The 22,763-nt window shown below is 38.3% G+C and overlaps 2 protein-coding genes across 6 annotated transcripts in view; both read right to left on the minus strand.

The window, feature by feature from the left end:
• Positions 1 to 22,763, minus strand: part of Pak3 (p21 (RAC1) activated kinase 3) — a 222,359-nt gene that overhangs the window by 50,666 nt on the left and 148,930 nt on the right. For all 5 annotated transcript variants that reach the window (XM_041645739.1, XM_041645738.1, XM_041645741.1 and 2 more), the window contains 4 exons: positions 21,542 to 21,695; positions 20,598 to 20,635; positions 7,143 to 7,274; positions 3,459 to 3,624 (listed from right to left, as the gene is read on the minus strand). In XM_041645739.1, coding sequence (XP_041501673.1) covers positions 3,459 to 3,624; positions 7,143 to 7,274; positions 20,598 to 20,635; positions 21,542 to 21,695 — 490 coding nt within the window. The remainder of the gene's footprint in view (positions 1 to 3,458; positions 3,625 to 7,142; positions 7,275 to 20,597; positions 20,636 to 21,541; positions 21,696 to 22,763) is intronic.
• LOC121444018 (E3 ubiquitin-protein ligase RBX1-like) lies at positions 13,303 to 13,805 on the minus strand. Its single transcript, XM_041645742.1, has one exon. The coding sequence runs from the start codon at positions 13,797 to 13,799 to the stop codon at positions 13,473 to 13,475; it is 327 nt and encodes a 108-aa protein (XP_041501676.1). The 5' UTR covers positions 13,800 to 13,805; the 3' UTR covers positions 13,303 to 13,472.

A 22,763-nucleotide genomic window follows, 5' to 3' on the forward strand; every position in this document is an offset into this window, starting at 1 on the left:
AAAAAATAAAAATGATAAAAAATCACTAAATTCTAGCATTTGAAGATGGGATTCATGTTTGTAGTTTCAAAAGAAAAAAAGGCCATCAATTTATTTTCTGTCATATACTAAACTGGATTTCTTTCAGTAAGAGGTTATCCCTTGAGCATGAAGGAGGGTTTTGTTTGTTTTGTGTTTTTGTTCTTGAGAAAGAGCTTAATAATCCTCTAAATTAATTATGATTGTCTCTGGTGGTGACTTAGGAAAAAGAATTTGGAGCATAGACTGCTAGGGAAGGAAGGGAAGTGGTTGTGGGATTTGGGGTGGGGAGGTTAAAGAGAAATGTCCTGTACTGTACAATTGTGTTGGCTGTCGGTGCCTTCTGAAAATGTTCACTAGCGTGCAAGGGTTTCTTTATTTTCCAGCAGACCCAGACAGACCACAATGAGCAAGCCAGACCTAAGCTATCTATCTGTGTAAAACTGAAAGATGATCTGTCCATTTTATTAATGACTCCTTGGTCTGGCCTCTACCATCAGTATCTGAATGGAAGATGAATTGCCTGGTAGCTCTGTGGTTTGGCTTGCACAGTTCCTCGCAATCACATTCTTGAGGTTGAAGATGAGGATGATTAAGTAGAAGCTGTTATTTCTTTCTCGTTCTTGAAGGGTTCACTCTGGCGTAGGTGGCAGGTCATCCCTATACTTCTCTGCCTCTTTCCCCCTTTCTTTTGTCTCTCAGTAGTCTCCTCTATTCCTTCCTGGAGATTCATTTGCTTGCACCTCTGATTCCAAGAACCCCAATGACTTCTGTACTGGTATCACACTGATGAGATTGTTCTGAGTTATAAGCATCATAGTGGAAGGTCATTCCCACTCTCTAATGATTACACAGTAAAACTAATTATCATGCTGGATATCTTACATAAATGAATGTATTTCTTTGGTCCTCAAAAAATTCTCTCATTCTATTGGGACTATTACTATTACTGGAAGTTCAGAAGAACTGCAGACTTCCCAAGGGATACAGGATTTGTACATGTGACTCTGACTTCATTATGATCATTTCAAAGATTGTCCAGTTGTACGATCACATTGAAGGTTTGTACACTTGATAACAGAGTGAGCATTCGTTGATGCCCCTACTATGAGACAGATACATTTGCTGAGGTTTTCATTGGCACAATACTATGAAGCTGGTATTATTATTATTATCCCAAATTTTTAGATGAAGAAATAGAGGACCAGCAAAATTAAATAACTGGCTGAAATAAAAATAGCTAGCCTCAGTCAGTCTGTGATTTGAATCAAGGCCTTTCTGACTCAACACCTGTCCTCTAATAATTCATGCTACAGAGAAACCTTTAAAATGCACCTATGATTCTTATGCCCATTTCATAGGTAAGAAACTGAGACCAGGCAGGGTTAAATGACTTGTTTCTGGTTGCTAGTGCGCAAAGGAATTGAGGAGGTACTGAGAGGGTGTTATAGGGGCTAGAGGGTCTGAATTTCCATTTCTCTGTAGGTTTTCCTTGGCAAGAGGAAAGCTGGCAGACACGGGTAACCTGCTGGTTAGGAGGAAAACGATTGTCTCTGGGCTCCCATAAAGAAGTATAAAGTCCAACGGAGAGAAGCACTCACTTAATTCTTTTTTTTTTTACAGTTATTTTCACTAAAACTTAATTCTCATTAAACAGTTCAGGCAGCTTTTTCCCCCCTTTGTCCTATTGCTCCTCAATGCGGAACAAAGTAAACAAGATAGAAATGACCCAGACCTAGAACTATCACATTCTGTAAGCAAAACTGGAGCTCAGAAAGGTAGTGCCCATTTTTCAGCTGACTTATGAAATGTTTAAGTCCATGGTCACAACAACGAATGTACTGAGGCACCAAAGAGACACTAGAGAACAGCCATTTTTACTAATGCATGATGCCGTATTTTGAAAGTCTAATATAATCATGCCATATGTACAAAACAAAGGAAGACACTGTAGTGAGTATCTGAATCTCTGAAGTTCATTTTCCTGGTGGTTATCTCTCCCTTCTATTTTATACACGAGTAGTTTGGTTACGCAAAACCAAAGTGGCTAATGGCAGAAGTGCAAATTTTAAAGGCATACAGATGTGAGGTCAGGCTCAGGCTCTACCACTCATTATTCTGGTGACTTGATCACTTAAGCTTTTTAAGGTTTTTGTTCAGTGTTCTGTAAAATGAAGACATTAACATCCACCATAAATGACTTTAGAGAAAATGACCCTCGATAATGTATGGAAAGTGGCCACTCTCAAAGTGCTCCTTATGTAAGAATTATTATAGGAAATAGTGGGCACTGGCATTAGAAGCATATTTAATCAGGTATAGCAAATCAGTTTGCTAAATTGTAGAAATTCCAGTTCTGAGTGCTTACTGGTAGCTGTAACTTTAACCTTGGCCTTGCAAAACATCTCTACTTCAAATGACAATAGTGCTGCATATGAAATATTTTGAATGCAATAGACACAAAGTAATTATTCTGTCCACATGACAACTTGGCTGTGAAAGGGGATGGGAGGGGGTGTTGTGGACATCATATAATCTCTGCATGCATACCTAGCTTCTATCATCTAGAGGACAGCACTGTCTGATGCTTTGACAGTGACCGACTTAATGGGAAAACTAAAAACTATCTTCAAATATCTCCAACAAAATGTGGCAAAATGTCCCTATGGCCACATCTACAGTGCCTCCCTGTGGCCAAGAAATGAATTTTTCTCTTTACTCTGTCAGCTGTGAAAAGTGATAACCCCTTTATCCTTGTTTCATCATACTACCAAGTCTTATACAAAGAAAATATATAAGACACTAGTAGGAGTCAAACTTGGAGCAATGACTACTAATGTCTAGCCATTCTGTATGAATTTAATAAATATGGTCCGTAGAACCTTGACACTTTTCAGGGGAGAATTTCTTTCATGACCTTGAGTCTTGAAAGTTTTGTCAAACTGGGGCACTAAGTGTGTGAGCAAAATCATGTGTGCACTAAGGAAGCGATGGCTGCCATTGGTTGGTCCCTCCTTCCTCCCCACAGATAATGGGATGCTACTTTAATTGCAAGTTTTCATGAACTTTTTTGGACTTTGAGGTTTTTTATTTTTTGTTTTTTAAAGTGTCCTTCAGATATGGTCTTTCTTGTATGGTCCTAAAATATTTTAATCAGAGTACCTTAATTTCTTTTTGGAAGTGCAATCTTAAAACTTACTAGCTTAATATATTTTGTCAAGTTTACATCTTCATTAAGCATTTCACATGAAAATGCTTAGTTTCTCTCTGACTAATCGTACGGGGGAGAAACTAACCTGACGGATATACACAGTAAGTCCTAAACATTGTATTTTATGGCTTAAAGGATCCTAGAGTCTGGCAAGCAGATTCAGCTATCTGAAGGATCAATTCTCCTTCTACTCACCGAATAAGAAGTATTTTCCTGGAAAGATACTCACTTAGCTTCTCTAGGATCTCCTCGTCTGTCATCTTCGATTTTTTCCTTTGCCGATCTGTATTCCTGTACAAAGTACTGGAATTGGCATTCTCAGCAGAAGGCAGGGTGACTTCTTTATTTTGAACTGCTGGTGAAGCAATGGATTCAACCACAGAACGAGTATAGATCTGAAAGACAAACGCACCCACCCCCAATTCCACAGTTAATACAATAGGTAAAGAAACGTGTGGTAGGAAGAAGGCACTGTCTGCTCACTGGTGTTAAGAGTATCAAGGAGTGTCACATACTCTAAAAGCTCCGACGTCCCTATCCATGACCTTGCTGCCTTCCCTTAGTAATTCTTCCTATCTGGTTCATATGAATTTCTTTCCTTAATTCCACCTCTGCCATTTTATAAGTTTGTAGTTATGTGGCTTTTTGATTAGCAAATCATGGAATGTGATAATCTTTTACCTTCAAATTGTTACCTACCCCCAACTGGGCTCCTTTAGTGTTGCTTTTGGATTGTGCAATATACACATATAAAACAACAATAATTATAGAAGAAAAGGTTATGAATTTGAGAGGTGGAGAATTCATGGGAGGAGTTGGAGGTGCAAGAAAGCAGCATAGAAATGACGGAAATTTAAGGTCATGCTTAACCTCCTTAGCGATCAGGGAAATGCAAATCAAAACAACTTTGAGATATCATCTTACACTTGTCAGATTGGCTAAAATCAAAAACACCAATGATAGCCTCTGCTGGAGAGGTTGTGGAGGAAGGGGTTCCCTCATCCAGTGCTGGTGGGAATGCAAACTTGTGCAACCACTTTGGAAAGCAGTGTTTCGTTTCTCAGGAAATTCGGGATCAACCTACCCCTGGACCCAGCAATACCACTCTTGGGAATATACCCAAGAGATGCCCGATCATATGACAAGGGTATATGTTCAGCTATGTTCATAGCAGCATTATTTGTAATAGCCAGAACCTGGAAACAACCTAGATGCCCTTCAATGGAAGAATGGATGAAGAAAGTGTGGAATATATACACATTAGAGTACTACTCAGCGGTAAAAAACAATGACTTCTCAAATGTTGCATGCAAATGGATGGAAATAGAAAATACTATCTTGAGTGAGGTAACCCAGACCCAAAAAGATGAACATGGGATGTACTCACTCATAATTGGTTTCTAGCCATAAATAAAGGTCAGTGAGTCTATAATTTGATATCCTAAAGAAGCTAAATAAGAAGGTGAACCCAAAGAAAAACATATAGCTATCCTCCTGGGTAGGGGAAGTAGACAAGATTGCCAGGCAAAAAATCGGGATCTTAAGGGTGGGTGGGAGGGGGGTAAGGGGAGATGGGGAGAGAAAAGTGAGAAGGGTAGGATGGGGAGAACTTGGGGCAACGGGATGATTGGGATAAAGGAAGGTTGGATAGGGGAGCAGGGAAGCACATATCTTAATTAAGGGAGCCATCTTAGGGTTGGGAAGAGACTTGGACCTAGAGGGGCTTCCAGGTGCCCAAGGCGAGGTCCCCAGTTAGTTCCTGGGGCAGCTGAAGATAGGGAACCTGAAATGATCCTATCCTATAGCCATACTGATGAATATTTTGCATATCACCATAGAACTTTCATCTGGCGATGGATGGAGATAGAGACAGAGACCCACACTGGAGCACTGGACTGAGCTCCCAAAGTCCCAATGAGGAACAGAAGGAGGGAGAAGATGAGCAAGGAAGTGAGGACCAAGAGGGGTGCACCCACCGACGGAGACAGTGGGGCTGATCTATTGGGAGCTCACCAAGACCAGCTGGACTATGACTGAAAAAGCATGGGATAAAACCGGACTCTCTGAATATGGCGAACAATGAGGGCTGCTGAGAAGCCAAGGACAATGGCACTGGGTTTTGATCCTACTTCATGTTTTGGCTTTGTGGGAGCCTAGCCAGTTTGGATGTTCACCTTCCTAGACCAGGACGGAGGGGGGAGGACTTTGGACTTTCCACAGGGCAGGGAACCCTGACTGCCCTTCAGACTTGAGAGGGAGGGGGAGAGGAGTGGGGGAGGGGGAGAGGAGTGGGAGGTTGGGAGGAGGCGGAAATTTTTTTTCTCAATAAAAAAAAAGAAAAAAAAATAAATTGTATATTCACTTAAAAAAAAGAAAAAAAGAAATGACGGAAATATAGTACTTATATGTGAAACTCTAGAAAAACAACAAAAATTTTAGTTTAAAATAGGCTGATGTTAAGAATGACTTATTTTTTATTGTTATTTTATGTGTATATATGTATGTACATGTGTTTATGTGTCTGTCGTGTGTGTTCAGGTTCTTGTGGGGCCAAAATTGTGTAAAGGATCCCCTAGAGCTAGCGTTACAAGAGTTTCCCAACACAGCTGCTGAGAATTTGGGTCCTGTGGGAGACCAGTAAGCACTCATGACAGACAAGTCATTTTCTAGCCCCCAGGCTCATATCTCATACTCTAGCTCTAGGAACACCGAGATGCACAAATATTCTAAAAATTACAATGAAAATGAAATCTTCATGTGTTTGTATTTTGTGTGCATGTTTGCGTGCGCTTGTGCACACACAGACACACACACACACACACACACACACACACACACAGGCATGCATGCATTTGTATAGCACTCTCATGTGAAGGCCAGTTGATGTCATTCAATTGCTTTCTGCCTCATTTCCAGAGACACAGTCTCACTAAACCTGAAGATAGCTAGACTAACTGCAAGCAGATCCCAGGGATCCTCTCGTCTCTGCCTCTCTGGCATTGGAATTTTAAGCACACACTGCTGGGACTGAAGGATGGCTTATGTCCTCCAGCTTGTGTAACAAGCAGTTCACCAACGCAGACATCTTCCCAAGCACAAAATGGAATCTTGTTTTAATTCTTTGTTTTGTTTTGAACCAGGCTGGTCTGGAATTTTTGATCCTATCCTCTCAGTCTCTTAAATAGTGGGATGAAATATATGTGCAACACAACCTGGTCCAAAAGGCATCATTTGAGTCACTGGAAAAACAGTCCCTGATGTTTTCTCTTGCTTCAGCAAGATTTTTCCTAGCAATGCCGGGTATATAAACGTGTACTTCTATTGAAACTACATAAACATATACTTTAGGTTTGGGAGGTAGATCGAATAGTCACATGTTCTGCCCATTTTGTAACCCGATAGGTTTGTTTATTTATCTGCCTGTTCAAAACCTCCTTCAAAAATCATTACATGTATTCATTGTCCATGGTACTGTGTTACATAAGGGAATTTCCAGCATATATCTTTTGATAATCCCACATCTACCCTTCCTTTTTTACAATTATCCCCTCCCTCCCATTATTCCAATTTGTTCCCCTAGATCAGTGGTTCCTAACCTTCATAATATTGTGGTACTTTAATACAATCCTTCATGCTGTGATGATCCGTAACCATGAAATTATTTCATTGTTACTGTGTATCTGTAATTTTGCTACTGTTAGGAAAATATCGAATATGCAGGATATCTGATATGTGACCCTCCACATAGGGGTCCTGACCCACTGGTAGAGGATTAACCACTGCCTTAGATAGTTTCGCTTTTCCTTTCAGGACATACCATGTATGTGTGTGTCTATGATTTTATGAATCTATATAAAATCAGAATACCATAATAAACGAGAGAAAACATACCATATTTGTCTTTCTGACTTACTGATTTTGTATGCTCTGGTCTTGGTGCAATGACAGGCGGGGGCTCATTGTCATCTTCTTCCTCTTCTTCTTCTTCATCCTCTTCTTCAGATACAGGGGGAGCCAAAGGAGGCTCAGAAGCTGTTTTTGTATTCTTAAAACGGAAAAAGGTTAAAGACAAGGAGTTAATTTTTCATTGTTTTTCTTTAGAAACATGAAGACAGATGAAATACTTAAATGTGTAGAGTTGGGATGGAATTATAGCTTTCACAAGTGAGCACAATGATCTACCATTTAGTACAATGGACCATTACGTCTATATTATTCTTTTCATTTTCCACCGATCTCAAAAATAGTAAACAATTCACTTAATATTTTAAAGCTTACTATTCTTAAAATCAATAACTACATTCAAAATCAAACTAGCTGACATTAATACTTTGGATATCTACTGAGCAGATTAAAAATTTCTTGAATGATAGTTTGTCATGCTTTAAAAGGCTACTTTCCCCAAACATACTAACCATGACCATTAGGGTAGGCATAACTCTGCTAATACTAAGAGCAAAGAAGCCAAGAAATGCTTCTTCCTTTCAAACCTCCTATAAAGCGCCACTCTTTAATAGACACTAACATCCAGGGAACACACACATATCAATAATTGCTCAATATTAAGCAACAAACAAGATACTGGTGATTTGCAATGATGTACAAAATATGGTAATGAGAACTAATAATGTCAATCACCACAGTACCTACCGTTCCATTTGATCATTCATATTAACACTGTGGGAAAATGGCTGCAAACTTGAACTTTGAAAGAATTAAGGTCATGTTTCTCAAAGTGTAGTTACTAGTACTTCAGCAATAGCAGCAGCATCCAGAGGTTAGCTAAAAATGCAAGTTCTCAGAAAATTTCACCTAAGTCTATCAATCAGATACTCGGGCACTTGGAAATATGTATTATAATAAGACTTATAGGTAATACTGACGCAGGCTCACATAAACTATGGTGTAGGCTTGGTTATTATAGATGTCAGACACATTGATACTGAATACATAAAAACATAGCTAGTCTGAATTAAAGTGTGTTATAATAGTATAGTACATTCCAGATTTTATACACTCAAAATGAAAAATGTAAATTATTTTACTAATGTATTAGTTATTTTACATCAATGTATTAAATGATAGCATTTAAAGTTTTGTGTATGCTGTAAGATGTATGGGCATACGTACAAGTGTGCATGTCTCTGTGTGTGTGTGTGTGTGTGTGTGTGTGTGAGAGAGAGAGAGAGAGAGAGAGAGAGAGAGAGAGAGAGAGAGAGAGAGAGAGAGATTAGGCCAGAGGTCCAAGTTACGTGTCTTCTTCTATCTCTCTGTTATACAACCATTTCCTTAGAGATAAGCCTTCATCTTGGCAAGTTTTGATAAGGCATGAGATTTTCTGATGGGAGGCAAAATGTTCTTTCTGACTAGAAAACTCCTTAAGCTCAAGCAGTAAACAAAGGTTTCAGGAAATTCCTGAGGCCAAGCAGATACATACACTAGGATCCTCCTTTCTCAAGTGTACACAAACAGTAAGAACTGTTGAGAGACACTCTCAGACAAGCTGTGCTGCCTAGAAGAAGCTGCGACCAGCTGAGCCACCTGGAAGAAGGCAGAGACTAGCCAAACTGTCTAGAAGCAACAAAGCCAGTAAAACCGCCTGAATAGGCACAGATAAACTGAGCCACATGGAACAGATACTTCACAATCTGTTGAGTTGCCTGCAGGCTGTGCAGACTGTGCTCCGGGTTTAAAGCTTTCATGAGCTGTCACCCACGCAAGGGTGGGCTTTGGTGATGACATTGTTTTTGAACCATTTCTTCTCCTCTAAACACTTATATTCCTGTAAGTGACGCCAATAAAACTAATTGGTTTGTCAGTAGACTTTCTTGTATCCCTTCCTTGGTCTCTCATTGCCTCCTTATCTGGGGTGAGAAAGCATTTATTTTCTTCTTAGAAAGAAAGTCACACAACACACTCTCTAGTTTATTGTTGAAACAGAGTCTCTTAACTGAACCCAGATGGAGCTTGTTAACTAGGCTATAGTGACTGACAAACGAGACCCCAGAACCTGCCTGCCTCTACCTCTCAGGACTATAGTAATATAATAGGCATGCACCACTGTTCCTGAAGTTTCCATGCGTGTTGTGGCTCAGAAGGTAACTCACTATTTTTAATGTTGAATGCTTTTTTTTGTAATGAACAATGTTAATTGGCAAAGTTTCATTGTACCATAGCCGTAGGTTTCATAAGGACATTTTCATAGAAATAGATGTTATTTTGAACATATTGCCTCCCCTTGAGACCCATCCCCCTTTTCTAGTTCCCTTTGCTCTGACAGACAGTTTCATTTTCTGTTCGTAGTAATTTCTACTTTTCACAACATCAGCATACATTCTTGCTAAATTTTCAGTTGATTATTTTGCTTCCACAGAGTAAGGAGGAACATGGTTGGAATTCTCCCCTTGGGTAACAACATTGGAAATACATCCCATTATAGAGAGAGGCTCATTTTATAGACAGCACATCTCATGTAAAGAATGTGCTTGCCACTTGGTTTTGCATAGTAACAAGAATGTCAGAAGACATGTCTGTCACCTCTAATCTACCAGAGTGTCATGTGCTTTGTTTAGCTCAGGCCATGCTATTCCTGTTTCATTGATTTTCTATCATTTTTGTTTTTGAAATGTTTTATTTATTCTCTGAAAATCTCACATATGTGTTGATCATATTTTCCCTTCCTCCAGTTCCTCCAAGCTCCCTATCCATTCAACTTCATGTTTTGGTCTCTTTTGAAAGACAAAAAAAAAAAAAAAAGAATCACAAAAAACCATGGATTGCAATTTGTATCGGCAATCCTGTGTCTAGAGCCTGACCTAGAGTGTGGCTGATTCAACCATGTCACTGCATTGAAGGATAGGGATTTTCCCTCTCCCAGTAGCTACTGCAAATAGCTTCTGTACTAGGCATGAGACTTTGTGTCTACTTCCCCTCCTTCATGCTCTTGTTTATCTGTCTTGTCTAAAATGTATTCCTAAGTTAATTTAGCCATTTATTTTTTATTTTAAAATGTAGCTATTAAAATATTGTATTTCTGTTGAACAATGATATTGTGGCTGGGTGGTTTTAAATTTCCATTTTGCTTTCTCTTTGTATAATTGGTTTTTTTCTGTTTATGCCACTGGTTTTGATGCCCAAGTGTTCCTAAGGCGAATTTTTATTTCCTGAAGCCGGATCTCTTAAGGCACTCACAAGCACCTTATTAACAAAAACATTTCTCTGAAGGACTTAAATCTGTTTTGGAAATTCCATATGGAAAACTTTTAATCTTGTTAATATCTACAGTGGAGAAAAAAGTGTAATCGTTTATTGGATATCAGCCATCAAGAGTTACTTATTGTAAGAAGAACATTGGAGAATTTTTTCATAACTGTTTGAAAAAAACACTTGACTGCCCTGATAGAGACACATGCTGGGTGCTTTAAAGACTGAAACATGTTCACCTTATTTTATTTATGCATATATATATTCCTTTAAATTTTAAATTTAATTTTATAAAAATTAACTTACAAAGTAATGGGTTTTCCTATGGCATTTTCATGTATCCTTCCCTTTGATTGGATCTCATCTGCTTCTTATCCTCCATCACCCTGCTTACCCCTGTTTTCACGGTAATCTTCCAACTCCAGTACGACCTCCTCACATGTTCATATCATATGTGTTCTATTTCTCCCTCCTGCTTCCTTCCTTAGTGCCCCATTTTCTATTTTATGGGCCTCTTTCAAGTTTCTTGGCCTCAGCCCATAATTACCACTACCTAAATATGTATATTCAATAATTAGAACCTGGGATCCACATATGAGAGAGAACATGTGGTTTTGTCTTTCTGAGCCTAGGTCACACTTACCATACCATTTTCTCTTTCCATTGTCCTGCAAATTTCACAGTTTTATTTTCTTTGCAGCTTAATATAATTCCATTTAAATACCAACCTTTCAAGGATTGATAGATACAGTGAGAAACTGCTGTTGGATTATTGATATTAGCCTTGATACTATATTACAGAAAGTTTTCCTCTGTTCATGCCTGATTATCAATAATGAAGCAAATCTTCGAGCTGGGTAGATTATCCAGTTGTAAAGTGCTTGCCATATAAGCACAGGGAAATTGTTTTGACCCATAGCATCCACATCAAGATTGGGGCATGATGGCTTACACTTGGAATCCCAGCACTAGGAAGACAGAGGCTTGTGGATCTCTTCAGCTCACTAGATACGCAGCCTAGCCTAATCTTCAAGCCCTAGGTTTCAATGAGAGTGAGACCTTGTCTCAAAAAGCAAGGTGTATAGCTTCTAAGAAATACGTCTAAGGCTATATCATGACTCTCACATGTGCACACACGTGTGTACTAGTATGCTCATATACAATAGAAAATTATTCAGCTAAAAATGAAAATATGAAATTCACAGGTAAATGGATGGAACTAGAAAAAAATAAGTAGAGAGTAAGTGACGAGAGAGGAGGGAAGGAGCTCCATATGGAAAGGAAATAGAACATATAGTTATGGACTGTGTGTGTGTGTGTGTGTGTGTGTGTGTGTGAGAGAGAGAGAGAGACAGAGACAGAGACAGAGAGAGAGACAGAGAGAGAGAGACAGAGAGACAGAGACAGAAGGGGGGAGAAGAGAGAATAATGGTAGGATCAAACGGTGGGGGGGTAGGTTTACCGGAAGGGGTAGCTGAAACTACTGGTCATTTGAAGGATTGTATGGAAACCTAATAGTAGAAGCTTCCTAAAATATATACATTTATAAAGATGATCTAAATGGCTAAATAGAATTGCCAAATAAAATGGGGGGATGGAACCCCAATGGGACATCGCTTGACATCAAATGAAACCTCCAGTTCTGGGAATGGGTTAGAACTAATAGAGCTGTTGGCCAAAGTGGTCCCATGGAAAGCCCCCTAAGAACCCAGACTACTGCCAAGGCTATCATTTGCTCTCCACAAACTAATGGTAAAGCTGAAAACAACAAAGTCATGATAATACCTACCTAGAACCTTCACCCCTGCTGACTAGCGGTCATGGTACTAGAAAGTCCTTTGTATACTACCAAAGGAGATAGGGAAACACCAGCAGCAATCAAACCTTCACCCTACAATAATGACCTGCTTGCAGGATGTGCTGGCACAGTAGTGTCCCAAAGCTCATCGGATTAATCAACCAATATCTGACCGTGTTTATTATCCACTCTGAAATGAAACCCATTCCTGACACTGCTTTGGTGGCCGAGAACATGAGACTGAATAGACGAAAGACCTAGATGACAACCAAATACTATCGTTCAACTAAAAGAGTATAGCAATAAAATGACTCCTAAGGACATTTGGCTACACTCATAGATCAGTGTCTTGCTCAGCCATCATCAGAGAAGCTTCCTCTTGCAGCAGATGGGAACAAATACAGAAGCCCACAACTGGACAACATGCAGAGCGGGAGGCCTTGGAAAACTCTGTTCTTAATGAGATATCTTCATCAAATCCCTCCCCCCAGAGATCAAGAAATTCTACAGAAGAGGAGGCAGAAAGACTGTAAGAGCCAATAGGGATGGAGGACACCAAGAATACAAGGTCTTATAAAAACACCAGGAAGAATGCACAGGATTGTGGCAGCATGCACAGGGCCTGCATGGATTCAAGTCAGATGAGGTTCCAGTGCTGAGAAGGGAAATACACATGAGCTCCCATCCCTAGCCCAGAAGGTATGTACAGATGACAGCCACTTGTAAAGGAGAACATAGTTTACATCATTGGAGTCTCACTGAGTATACGAACCACATGTCAGGGCAGGTTCCATGTGCAACAGTAGATGGCCAACACAAAACATACTTGACGGTAGCTTTGGATGATCTTTGTCTCATAAAGCTTTGCCAGCACTTCTTTTTAACATTACAGGTCTATTGTATATATATGCGTAAATATATACATATATATACAATATACACACATATCTATATCTTTTCCCTTTTATGTTTTTAAGGAATTTCTCTGTGTGTAAACGTGTATGTCTCTGTGTCTATTTGTTTCTAGTGCTCTTCTGTTTGGTTTTGTTTGTTTGCTTGCTTTTTTTTTTTTTTTTCTTGAACTTAACGACTTTATTTGACACAAAATACAATATGGCTGTGGGAACAGCAAACACCGAAAACAAAAGAAAGAAAAAACCATAGTTCTATCTAATTTATAATTAACAGGAAGGTGAGTCGCTACACGAGTAACACACGGGTAAGTTTTAGGGAGCGTCTTTTCTAGTGCCCATACTTTTGGAATTCCCACTCTCTGTTGTCCAATGGACACACCTGCCTCGTTTTGAGCCATCGAGAGATGCAGTGGAAATGAAAAGCATGATTACAGACTCCCCACGCAACAGTACACTCTTCAGAAGTAGCAGACGCTTGGTTGGCCTGACATTCAATGCAAAGATCCATAATGTGGTTCCTGCAGATGGCACAGTTATCAACTACAATATCCCAGGCCCAGAGGGCTACCGCATTCCACTTTTTCACTTCAAAGCGCTTCTTGCCCGCGCTGCTGTTGGTGCCGCTGGGGGTATCCACATCCATCGCTGCCGCCATTTTGAAAACACACTGTCTGTTTGCTTGCTTTTTGAGACAGGGTTTCTCTGTGCAACCACTCTGTGGTTTGCCTGAAACTTACTTTGTAGACTAGGCTGGCATTGAACTCAGAGATCCATCTGGCTGTCTCTCAAGTGCTGAAATTAAAGGTATGTGCCACCACACCTGGCTAGTGCTTTTTCTTGGACTTCTTTTCTTCTGGTTGTTTTGTCCTATCCTTGTTTGTTTTTTAAAATCTTATTTTATTATTATTTTTAGGTGACTGTTTTCTAATGCAAGAGAGAAAGAAGGGTTTTGAATTTGGATAGGAGAGAAGGTGGAGAGGAACTGGGAGAGAGGAAACCACAATAAGACTATTTTGTATGAAAAAAATATATTTTCCATAAGAGAAAAAAAAACTAAAAATGTTGCAGATTTCAGAGTTTTATTCTGGACTCCTATTGGAAGTTCAGCCCTGGAAGTTGCATGTTATCAGTATTCCTAGGCAACTCTGATGGGCACTCATCAAGTCACTGATCTAGATGAACAAAAGGAACCAACCTGAATTACAAATCTCAGCTGAGAATTCTGTCAGTTTATACATGCAGCCAAGTCCTCAAGGCACTAAGTATGGCCTATAGTTATTATTGTTTTTACCTTCTACTTGGAATGGAAGCTCAGAGTTATAAATATTTCATTATGAACAGTGTGATCAAAACAAAATATGAGAGTCAAAAATTTGCCTGCAAATTAAAGGTGAGGTTCCTGAAAAATAGTTGGATTACAACTATGTACAAAATTGATGATTAGAATTAGCAACGTGACTTCTTTGGTAAAGTGCGTGCTATGAAAGCATGAGAACCCGAGTTCAGATCTCCAGCACCCATGGAGGAAGCTTGGCATGGCAGCACAAGTCTGTAATCCCAGCATTGGCGAATCAGAAATAGGTAGATCCCTGACACAAAGGTGAGCAGTAGCGTACATGAGATTATAGGCAATGTCACTGGACTCAATACTCACTACATAGCAATCAGTTTAAAACCTAGAGATAACAACAGTGCTTATATTTTATTTTCTATCCAAGCTACAAAAGGATGTCAAGCATTGCGATCAACTGAGTGTATATATAGAGTATTCAGTTCCAGTTTAATTGTTCAGATCCCATTTGATAACCAAGTGTATACAAGTGCACACTGTGAAGTGTGCACTTTCTTTAGAGCCAAAACTCACCAAGGCCAGCTGGCCTGGGTCTGAAACACCATGGGATAAAACTGGACTCGCTGAACATAGAAGACAAATAGGACTACTGAGAACTCAAGAACAATGGCAATGGGTTTTTGATCCTGCTGCACGTACTGGCTTTGTGGGAGCCTAGGTAGTTTGGATGCTCACCTTACTAGACCTGGATGGAGGTGGGTGGTCCTTGGACTTCCCACAGGGCAGGGAACCCTGATTGCTCTTCGGGCTGACGAGGGAGGGGGACTTGATTGGGGGAGGGGGAGGGAAATGGGAGGCAGTAGCGGGGAGGAGGCAGAAATCTTTAATAAATAAATAAATAAACAAACAAACAAATAAATAAATAAATAAAATTGCAGTTTCCCATCCACAAATGACAAAGTGTCATTGGAGTTTAACCTCACTGAATTGAAGGGCACAATTCAGTTTACTCAATCAACAGGAGCTTTGTCTTAAGAACACATCTTTTTTAACCAATTACTGCTACTTGACTTACCAGCCTTTCAAAGACAAATTGTCCAATAAGAACCCCAAAATCTTTCAAAAGAGATCTGCTTCTCTCACAAAATAACATACTAGTCTTTTTATCTGCCCATATATTATTTTAAGCATATAATCAATCTTAAGATTTATATTAGCACATATCAATTATGCAAGATATTGGGTTTCATTTTGCCCTTTTCACACATGCATGTCATGTACATTGTACATATTCATACCCAACATTTTATTACCCTTCTCTTCTCATCCCGCCAGCCTTCTTTTTCTTCCTAAACAGTCTTTTGTACACATTTAAATCTTTATTTTTGATTTTGGTGTTTTTGAGACAGGGTTTCTCTGAAGCTTTGGAGCCTGTCCTGGAACTAGCTTTTGTAGACGAGGCTGGCTTTGAACTCACAGAAATCCACCTGCCTCTGCCTCCTGAGTGCTGGGATTAAACATGTGTGCCACCACTGCCTGGCTTACATTCATATCTTTTTAAATCTAGATTTTGCATACGAGAAGAGTATGTGATGTTTGTTTCTGTTCCTCATCCTTCCATGTCCAAATAATAAACATGTCTAGAATTCAAGGCTAGTGTTCATTCTTATTTCCACTAACTGACTTGGGATCCTCATTACTGCTGGTCTGGTAGCACACATTTTTTCCTCTAACTAGTCATTCTTCATCCACTCTTACCTTCTGTTCTTAATTAGCGTTGGACATTTGCTATTAATTACTCTTCATTGAATCATAAGCTTTAATCACCTAACTGCACTGCTCCAAAACACTTAAAGGATTTCCCACTCTATACTGGAAAAGCTAGATTGCTTACAATTCCATGTAAGGACTTCTGGGATTTGGCCCCACATTAGCTTTCAAGGCTAAGCTCTCCAATTCATTCTCTTGCATAATCATCATTCAAACCCACATCCCTTCCTGTGTTCATTATATGGTCTTTCTTTAGCTTTTTTTTGTTTAGAACTTCCACCACCGTCTTCATAGATCCAACATTCATATACATTTCAAGATCTAGCTGAAATGCCATTTTTTACATGATAGATTTTCTAAATCAACATTCATCAAATATGCATCACTTATCTATTTCACATGAAACACAAAATGTAAACAAATGAAGACAAAGGTTTGCTTCCTTTAGAGTCTCCACATCAACATAATATCGTTCTCATGAATTTACATATTTAAAAAAGAGAACATGAAATTAATAGTGTATGGAAGTGGGAGTGGATCTGGGAAGAGTTAACTAGAGGACGTGGAGTTGAGTACGATCAAAATGCATTGCATGAAATTCTCAAAGAATTAATAAAAATATTTTAAAAGATCTATGTCTTTACCACAAATACAAGATAAAATTAATTGAGGTGAAGGAAGTATTGAATGTAGGCTGTTTCCATTCTGTCCTACTTGCCAGTTTCTTTTCTGTTTTTATTTTCATTGTGGCCCAGGAAGCTACCATATCAAAGAAAAAGATGAATGAACAGATGTAAGAGCCATATTTTGTTCTGATTGAGGGAGTGAGACAAAATTATGGCCACATACAAGTCTCTTATGTAGAAGAAATGAATTTTTTAATGGTGCTTCCATCTACAAACAATAGTAATAATAGTAGCAGCAATAATAGTAGTAGCTTATATTTAATGCAAAGCATATGCTGCATAGTATAGTATAATTATCATGTGGAATATTCACACAAGTCCTAGAAGGTAGATATTGTTATCATTTCCACTTAATGTTGAATAAAGAGAAGCTCAGAAGGAAGAGAGGCCTGGAAAAGCTAAATTACTTTCATAAATGCATACAGTTGGTAACTAGAGAAATAAGATTGAACACTATACTCAAATATTCACCTCTTTTTTATTTCTTTTTTATTCTGCTTTTTTGTTTGTTTGTTCAAATTTGGGGTGTGTGTGTGTGCTGGAAATTGAACCAAGAGTCTGTATATGTTAAGCACACATATACAACCACTAATTATACTCCCTATTTCCCCCTTCATTTATTTTTAACCGTCCATGAAATATCTATAATATAAAACTACTGTTTCAAGCAACTTAAGGTGTATATTTAAAAAGAGTCACATTATTGTATACTCAACCAGCACCTTTTCATTTCCCCAAATTAAGACTTTGTGCACATGAAACAATGCAACATTCTCTTTGGCCCCAGATCCTGGAAATATACATGTAACTCTTCTGTGCAATTCCTATGATTTTTGGAATTATGCAACATTTGTCTTCTTGTTATTGTTTTATTTTTTAGGTCCTCAAGATTTACGACATTGTATCAAATTTTTCTTCCATCATAATGTTGAACAACAATCGAATGTCTATTTTTAATACATACTTTTTGCTTCATCTGCTTATGGATATTTGTGTGGCTTCCCCCCTTTTTTGCTATCGTAGACACAGCTGCTATGAACACAGACGAAGTTTCTTCAAGGCCTTGCTTTCTACTCTAAATATATACATAGAAGGATAATAGCTTCATTATATGGAACTTTTATTTTTAATCTTTGAGAAATTGTCATACTATTTCAAAGCTTTGCCCCTTGCCATTAATTATCTACTGTTGTCACACAGGCTGCCTAAGGGACATCAAGCAGGCCAACATTTACTGTCTATAAAAAAGAAAAATAAGCCTGGCTATCTACAACTGAGTAAATGGCTAGATTACTTCCACCTCTATGGAATGAAATAAGGCAGGAAATAATTCAATCAGAGCATCAAAATAGAAAACCACAGAAAGAGAGGCCTTGCCTATAATCATTTTCTCTCTAGAGTATAAGACTGTTCTTTCAGTTACTACAGGATTTCCAAGGTCCAGGTGATACATTTTTCTGTTTAGTCCTTTATAAAACTCTGTGACATTGAAGAAAATCATCTCCCCTAATATGCCTTAATTTTTAAAAATAAATAATATGAATAAGTATAGTGTTATCACCCTAATCAATTAAGTTCATGTCTCTGAACTTCAATTTCTTCATCTGTGTATCTGTAAAATTGGGACAATGGTAGGTCTTATTTAACTAGGTTGTAAGAAAGATTAAGTGAATATACAAATAGTACTAGCCCACATCGCACATTGCAAGTATGTTTTCTAAGTGTTCATGAAAGAGAAATTACTATTAATATGATTTTTATTTCAAGACTATCAAAATGAAATATACAAAAATATTTGTTCACAATGTGCCTTTCCCTCTGTGAGGAATGGATGGGAAGTGGGAGGATAGGTGGAGGGAATGGAAGGAGGGGAGGGAGAGGGAACTGGGATCAGTATGTGAAATGAAAAAAGATAGTTTGTTTTCTTTTGAAACAAGAAAAAATAAATAATAAAAATTGCTCACATACAGACAAATATACATGAATTTGTTCATTTTATGTTTTATGTCTATGGATGTTTTGCCTGTATGTAATTCTGTGGACTATGTTTGGAGAGTGGATGAAGTCCTGAAGGAAAGTGTAATGTTGACGTAAGCATGTCCATGCTAAGATGCCCAATGCCTCAGACCTATGAGAATGGCAAGGCTTTCTCCTGGAGCAAGTATGGATGTTGATCGCATGTACAGAAAGTTATCAACAATAGCTTCCTCCTGTGGATGCCTGCAACCTGAGACTGGTCCCCTACAGAGTCCCCTAACCTGTCACCTTGTTCAGCTGGATATAATAAACTTTATTACTCATTCAACTGTATGTAATAAAACAGAGTGAGTTTCTGGGCTATTGATGCATCTTTATTAGAGCACACAGTCCACCAGACCCAGTTTTTTTTGAACATGGTTTTCATTTCTTCATCCCTCATTGCCCCACTCAGGTTAATCCCAAAGCCATGCAGGTCAAGGCCTATGTGTGTGCCTGGTTCCTGCAGAGTTCAGAAGAAGGTGTCAGGTTTTGTAGCACTGGAATTCCAGATGGTTCTGAGTCACCATGTGGGTGGTGGGACTCAAACACAGGTCCTCTGGAAGAGCAGCCAATGCTCCTAACTACTGAGCTATCTAGTCATCCCCTTCACATGAGTTTTAATAGGAACTTTATTTGCAATAAGTAAGAACTAGGCATCGTCTGGAAAGCCTTAAGTGAGTTAGTGATTAAACAGTGATGCATTCATACTTCAGAATACTGCATCAATACAAGTTGCAACTTATTTGCACAGACAAAAACATGGAAATATTGTGAATAAAAAACAAATTCTAAAAGTTTATATACTGTATAATTTCACTTGCATGAAATGTGTATAAAAGCCAGATTAGTGACGAGTTGGGGCTATCGTGTGACTTGATTATGACAGAATGCACTCTACAGGTGTACTAGAAGCATTATAAACCTCGATTTTCTAATGTCTAACCCAAGTGGCCTTGACTGTAAGTTTCCATACCATTTCAGTAGCATTATCTATTTCTTCCTCAACCTGAGAAAAAAAAACCAGAAATAATATTCTCACTAAGGAGGAATAAACATAGCCATTTGTGATGACGTCCTAAGGGAATGCTGAACCAGTTCTGGCGGTTACCTCTCATCCTTATGCCCTCTCTAAAGAGGAACGTGTAAATAAGGGGTTTGGCAAGGTCCCTCCTAACATGAATATCCTGTCACTATTATTAAGTGTACACACTTGACTGCCAGTATTAGGATATAACTTAGAAGACAGATTGTGGTAAATAGTGGATATTTTGATTATAAAAATATTGCTTCCTTTGAAGTTTTAACTGGAAGTACAGTGATAGCATAGTATTTCCACAAATATCAAATGCTTTCCTATACAGTAATTTTTGCAAAATCTGTGAGTTCTCTGCAACTTGTGATGTAACAAATATTACAGTTTTTAGAATGAAAAGTGATTATAACAGCGGTATATTAAATTACTGAATCCTGCTGTACCTTTAATAGATAAAATAGATATGTATAGATCTATATTAAATAGATGTTAAAAGAGATAAAATAAATATATATGTTTCTAAATTATGCTTTGAAAAACTGTTTTTAAAATGTATGTCTAATAGTTGGACATATAAAACCAAATTCAAGCAATTATATGGTTAGATCTTACCTCATGAAGATCATGAGAACGTATTTTTAATTTTTCACTTACCGACTGATGTGCTGCTATATATCCATGGGCACTTTTATCTGAAAAGTCAGAAGAAAGAAATCACCTTTGTTTCTTAAATCCTACCTACACTCTGCTTATCTTCAATGAGAAGATTTCAGCATCAAATCTATGACAAATGGCATATTTTCCTCTCTAAAATGGCTCATATTAGGCCTAATCATATTTTTAGACAGTCACTTTACAAATCTTAATGAAGGCTTCACTTCAACTGGAGTAATGAGATAGTATTTACTCCTTTCTTTTGATGCTAAATGATTTGCTGTACAGAACCAACATAGATGACTTTACCCCAAAATTAAAGTGATAAATAAAAATGAAAACTTATAAATAAAATATTAAATGAAAAATAAAATATATACATAAAAGTGAATAAAATCACAATTTGGAATTAACATAGATTTGGATATACCAGCACATGAAGTCACAATTTGGTATTAACAATGGTGTTTCAATCTTTATAAATAGTAACATAGATGGTTTCTTTTTCCCCCCGTTGGGAATAATCTGACAAGCACAAAAGTAATTCTGTATTGCCATGGAACAGATCAATTAATCTAAGGGACAAAATAAATTACTAGAGATCATTGTTCACCGATACACTCTTACTTCACAAGCACTTTCAAGGCCTAATCCTAAATGACTGACTAGCGTCATACTAGTGAAGAGCAACATCTGTGGTTGCTGATGCAAGCTAACCATCACTGCTCCAATGAACAACTTCCTTATTTGTAATATCCAACTAAAACAAAGCTTCCAACATGAGTTTGAATTCCCGCCCCATCTACTGGTTGACTTACACCGAAGCTATCTGCAGACAATACTGAAGCTGATCCTCAATATTCTATAGATATTTTGGCCTCGTGATGAGGCTCTTAGAACGGAGATTTATTCTTCACTCTTTGAATCCCTAGCATTTTCCTTACCTCCTGAAGTAAAGCTCATGTATTTCTGGTTGTTGACAGTTTCTTTGGAGTCATAGAACTTGAGGACATCAAGAACGGCTTGTGGGTTCTTCTTCTGTTCCAGTTTTGTTATGTTGGAGGTTTGGAGTAATCGTGCCCATTGCTCAGGAATTCCCTGTAGACAACCAAAGTGAAACATGGCTGCTCAGAACATTCATCAGGAGCACATTCCTGTTCCAGTAAAGTTCTTCACCAAGAAGCCCATGCTACCTGTAGGATTACACTTGGGAAACTGAAGTCACATTCTAGATTTAACGTTAGTAACTTAAGAATGCAATCATTCTCTTCTTTAACCAAAACACAGAGGTAAAACTAGGATTCAACTTAAAAAGGGTGGGTGAGAATATGACTGTGATTAAAAACAAAAGCACATGGAAATCACCTCCATATTGACTCTGCTCATCCATGAAATGATGTTTACAGCTTAGCTTTTTATTTTTCTGGCGACTCAGGGCAGACATAGCAAGACTTCTCTAAATTTGTGCACAGTATAGTATAGTGCAGATCAATGGTTCTTTTGTTTTAATTTTGATTTTGGTTTTTTATATGGCTGGAGCTCTTTTTGGGGTACGTTTTAACCAGAATTTCCTTTCAGATAAAAGGAAAGCCTTACCCATGGTCAGTTTATACTTTCTGTTTACAAAATATAATTTAGGGGTTCTAGGGCTTCATAGTAAGGTCAAATTGGGAGGAGAAAAAGTAGAATTATGGAGGAGCAATGACCACTGAAACACTAACAAGTAACGTTTATGCTGCTTTGGGTATTTTTCATGCAGCTTTCTCCAGGGCACGCCTTCCTCCTCTCCTCCCCCTCTTTCTTCCTCCCTACTTCATTTATTGGCCACATAGAAGCTGGGGACTGTAAAACCATACCAAAGCCTTGTAAGAATTTTTAATGAATAATATGAAGCATTTAGAACACAGAGGGGGCAATATTAAGAAATCCAACCAAGGAGAATTATTTAAAATTACAGAGGTTAACTTTATACCAAGGGTTCAGTATTGCCTGCATGTTAAACCTGCAGATGTCCCCATTTTTATAATTATCCAACCTCCAAGAACAACTTGGAGACAGTACACCTTTGCTGAAGCGCATCCAGACACAATTTTTTAATGGCTTTGTCCCATGAAGTCTCAGCAAAACAATGTGTGACGTGGGCCTCCAGAGTTAGGGAATGACAAC

This window comes from Microtus oregoni, unplaced genomic scaffold, assembly GCF_018167655.1.
Source record: "Microtus oregoni isolate MIOR12 unplaced genomic scaffold, Mior012 000116F_ref0000321, whole genome shotgun sequence".
NCBI classification, from domain to species: Eukaryota; Metazoa; Chordata; class Mammalia; order Rodentia; family Cricetidae; genus Microtus; species Microtus oregoni.

Coding starts and splice junctions, on each gene's coding strand:
- LOC121444018 (XM_041645742.1), bottom strand. CDS start 13,799: ATGGCGGCAGCGATGGATGTGGATACCCCCAGCGGCACCAACAGCAGC.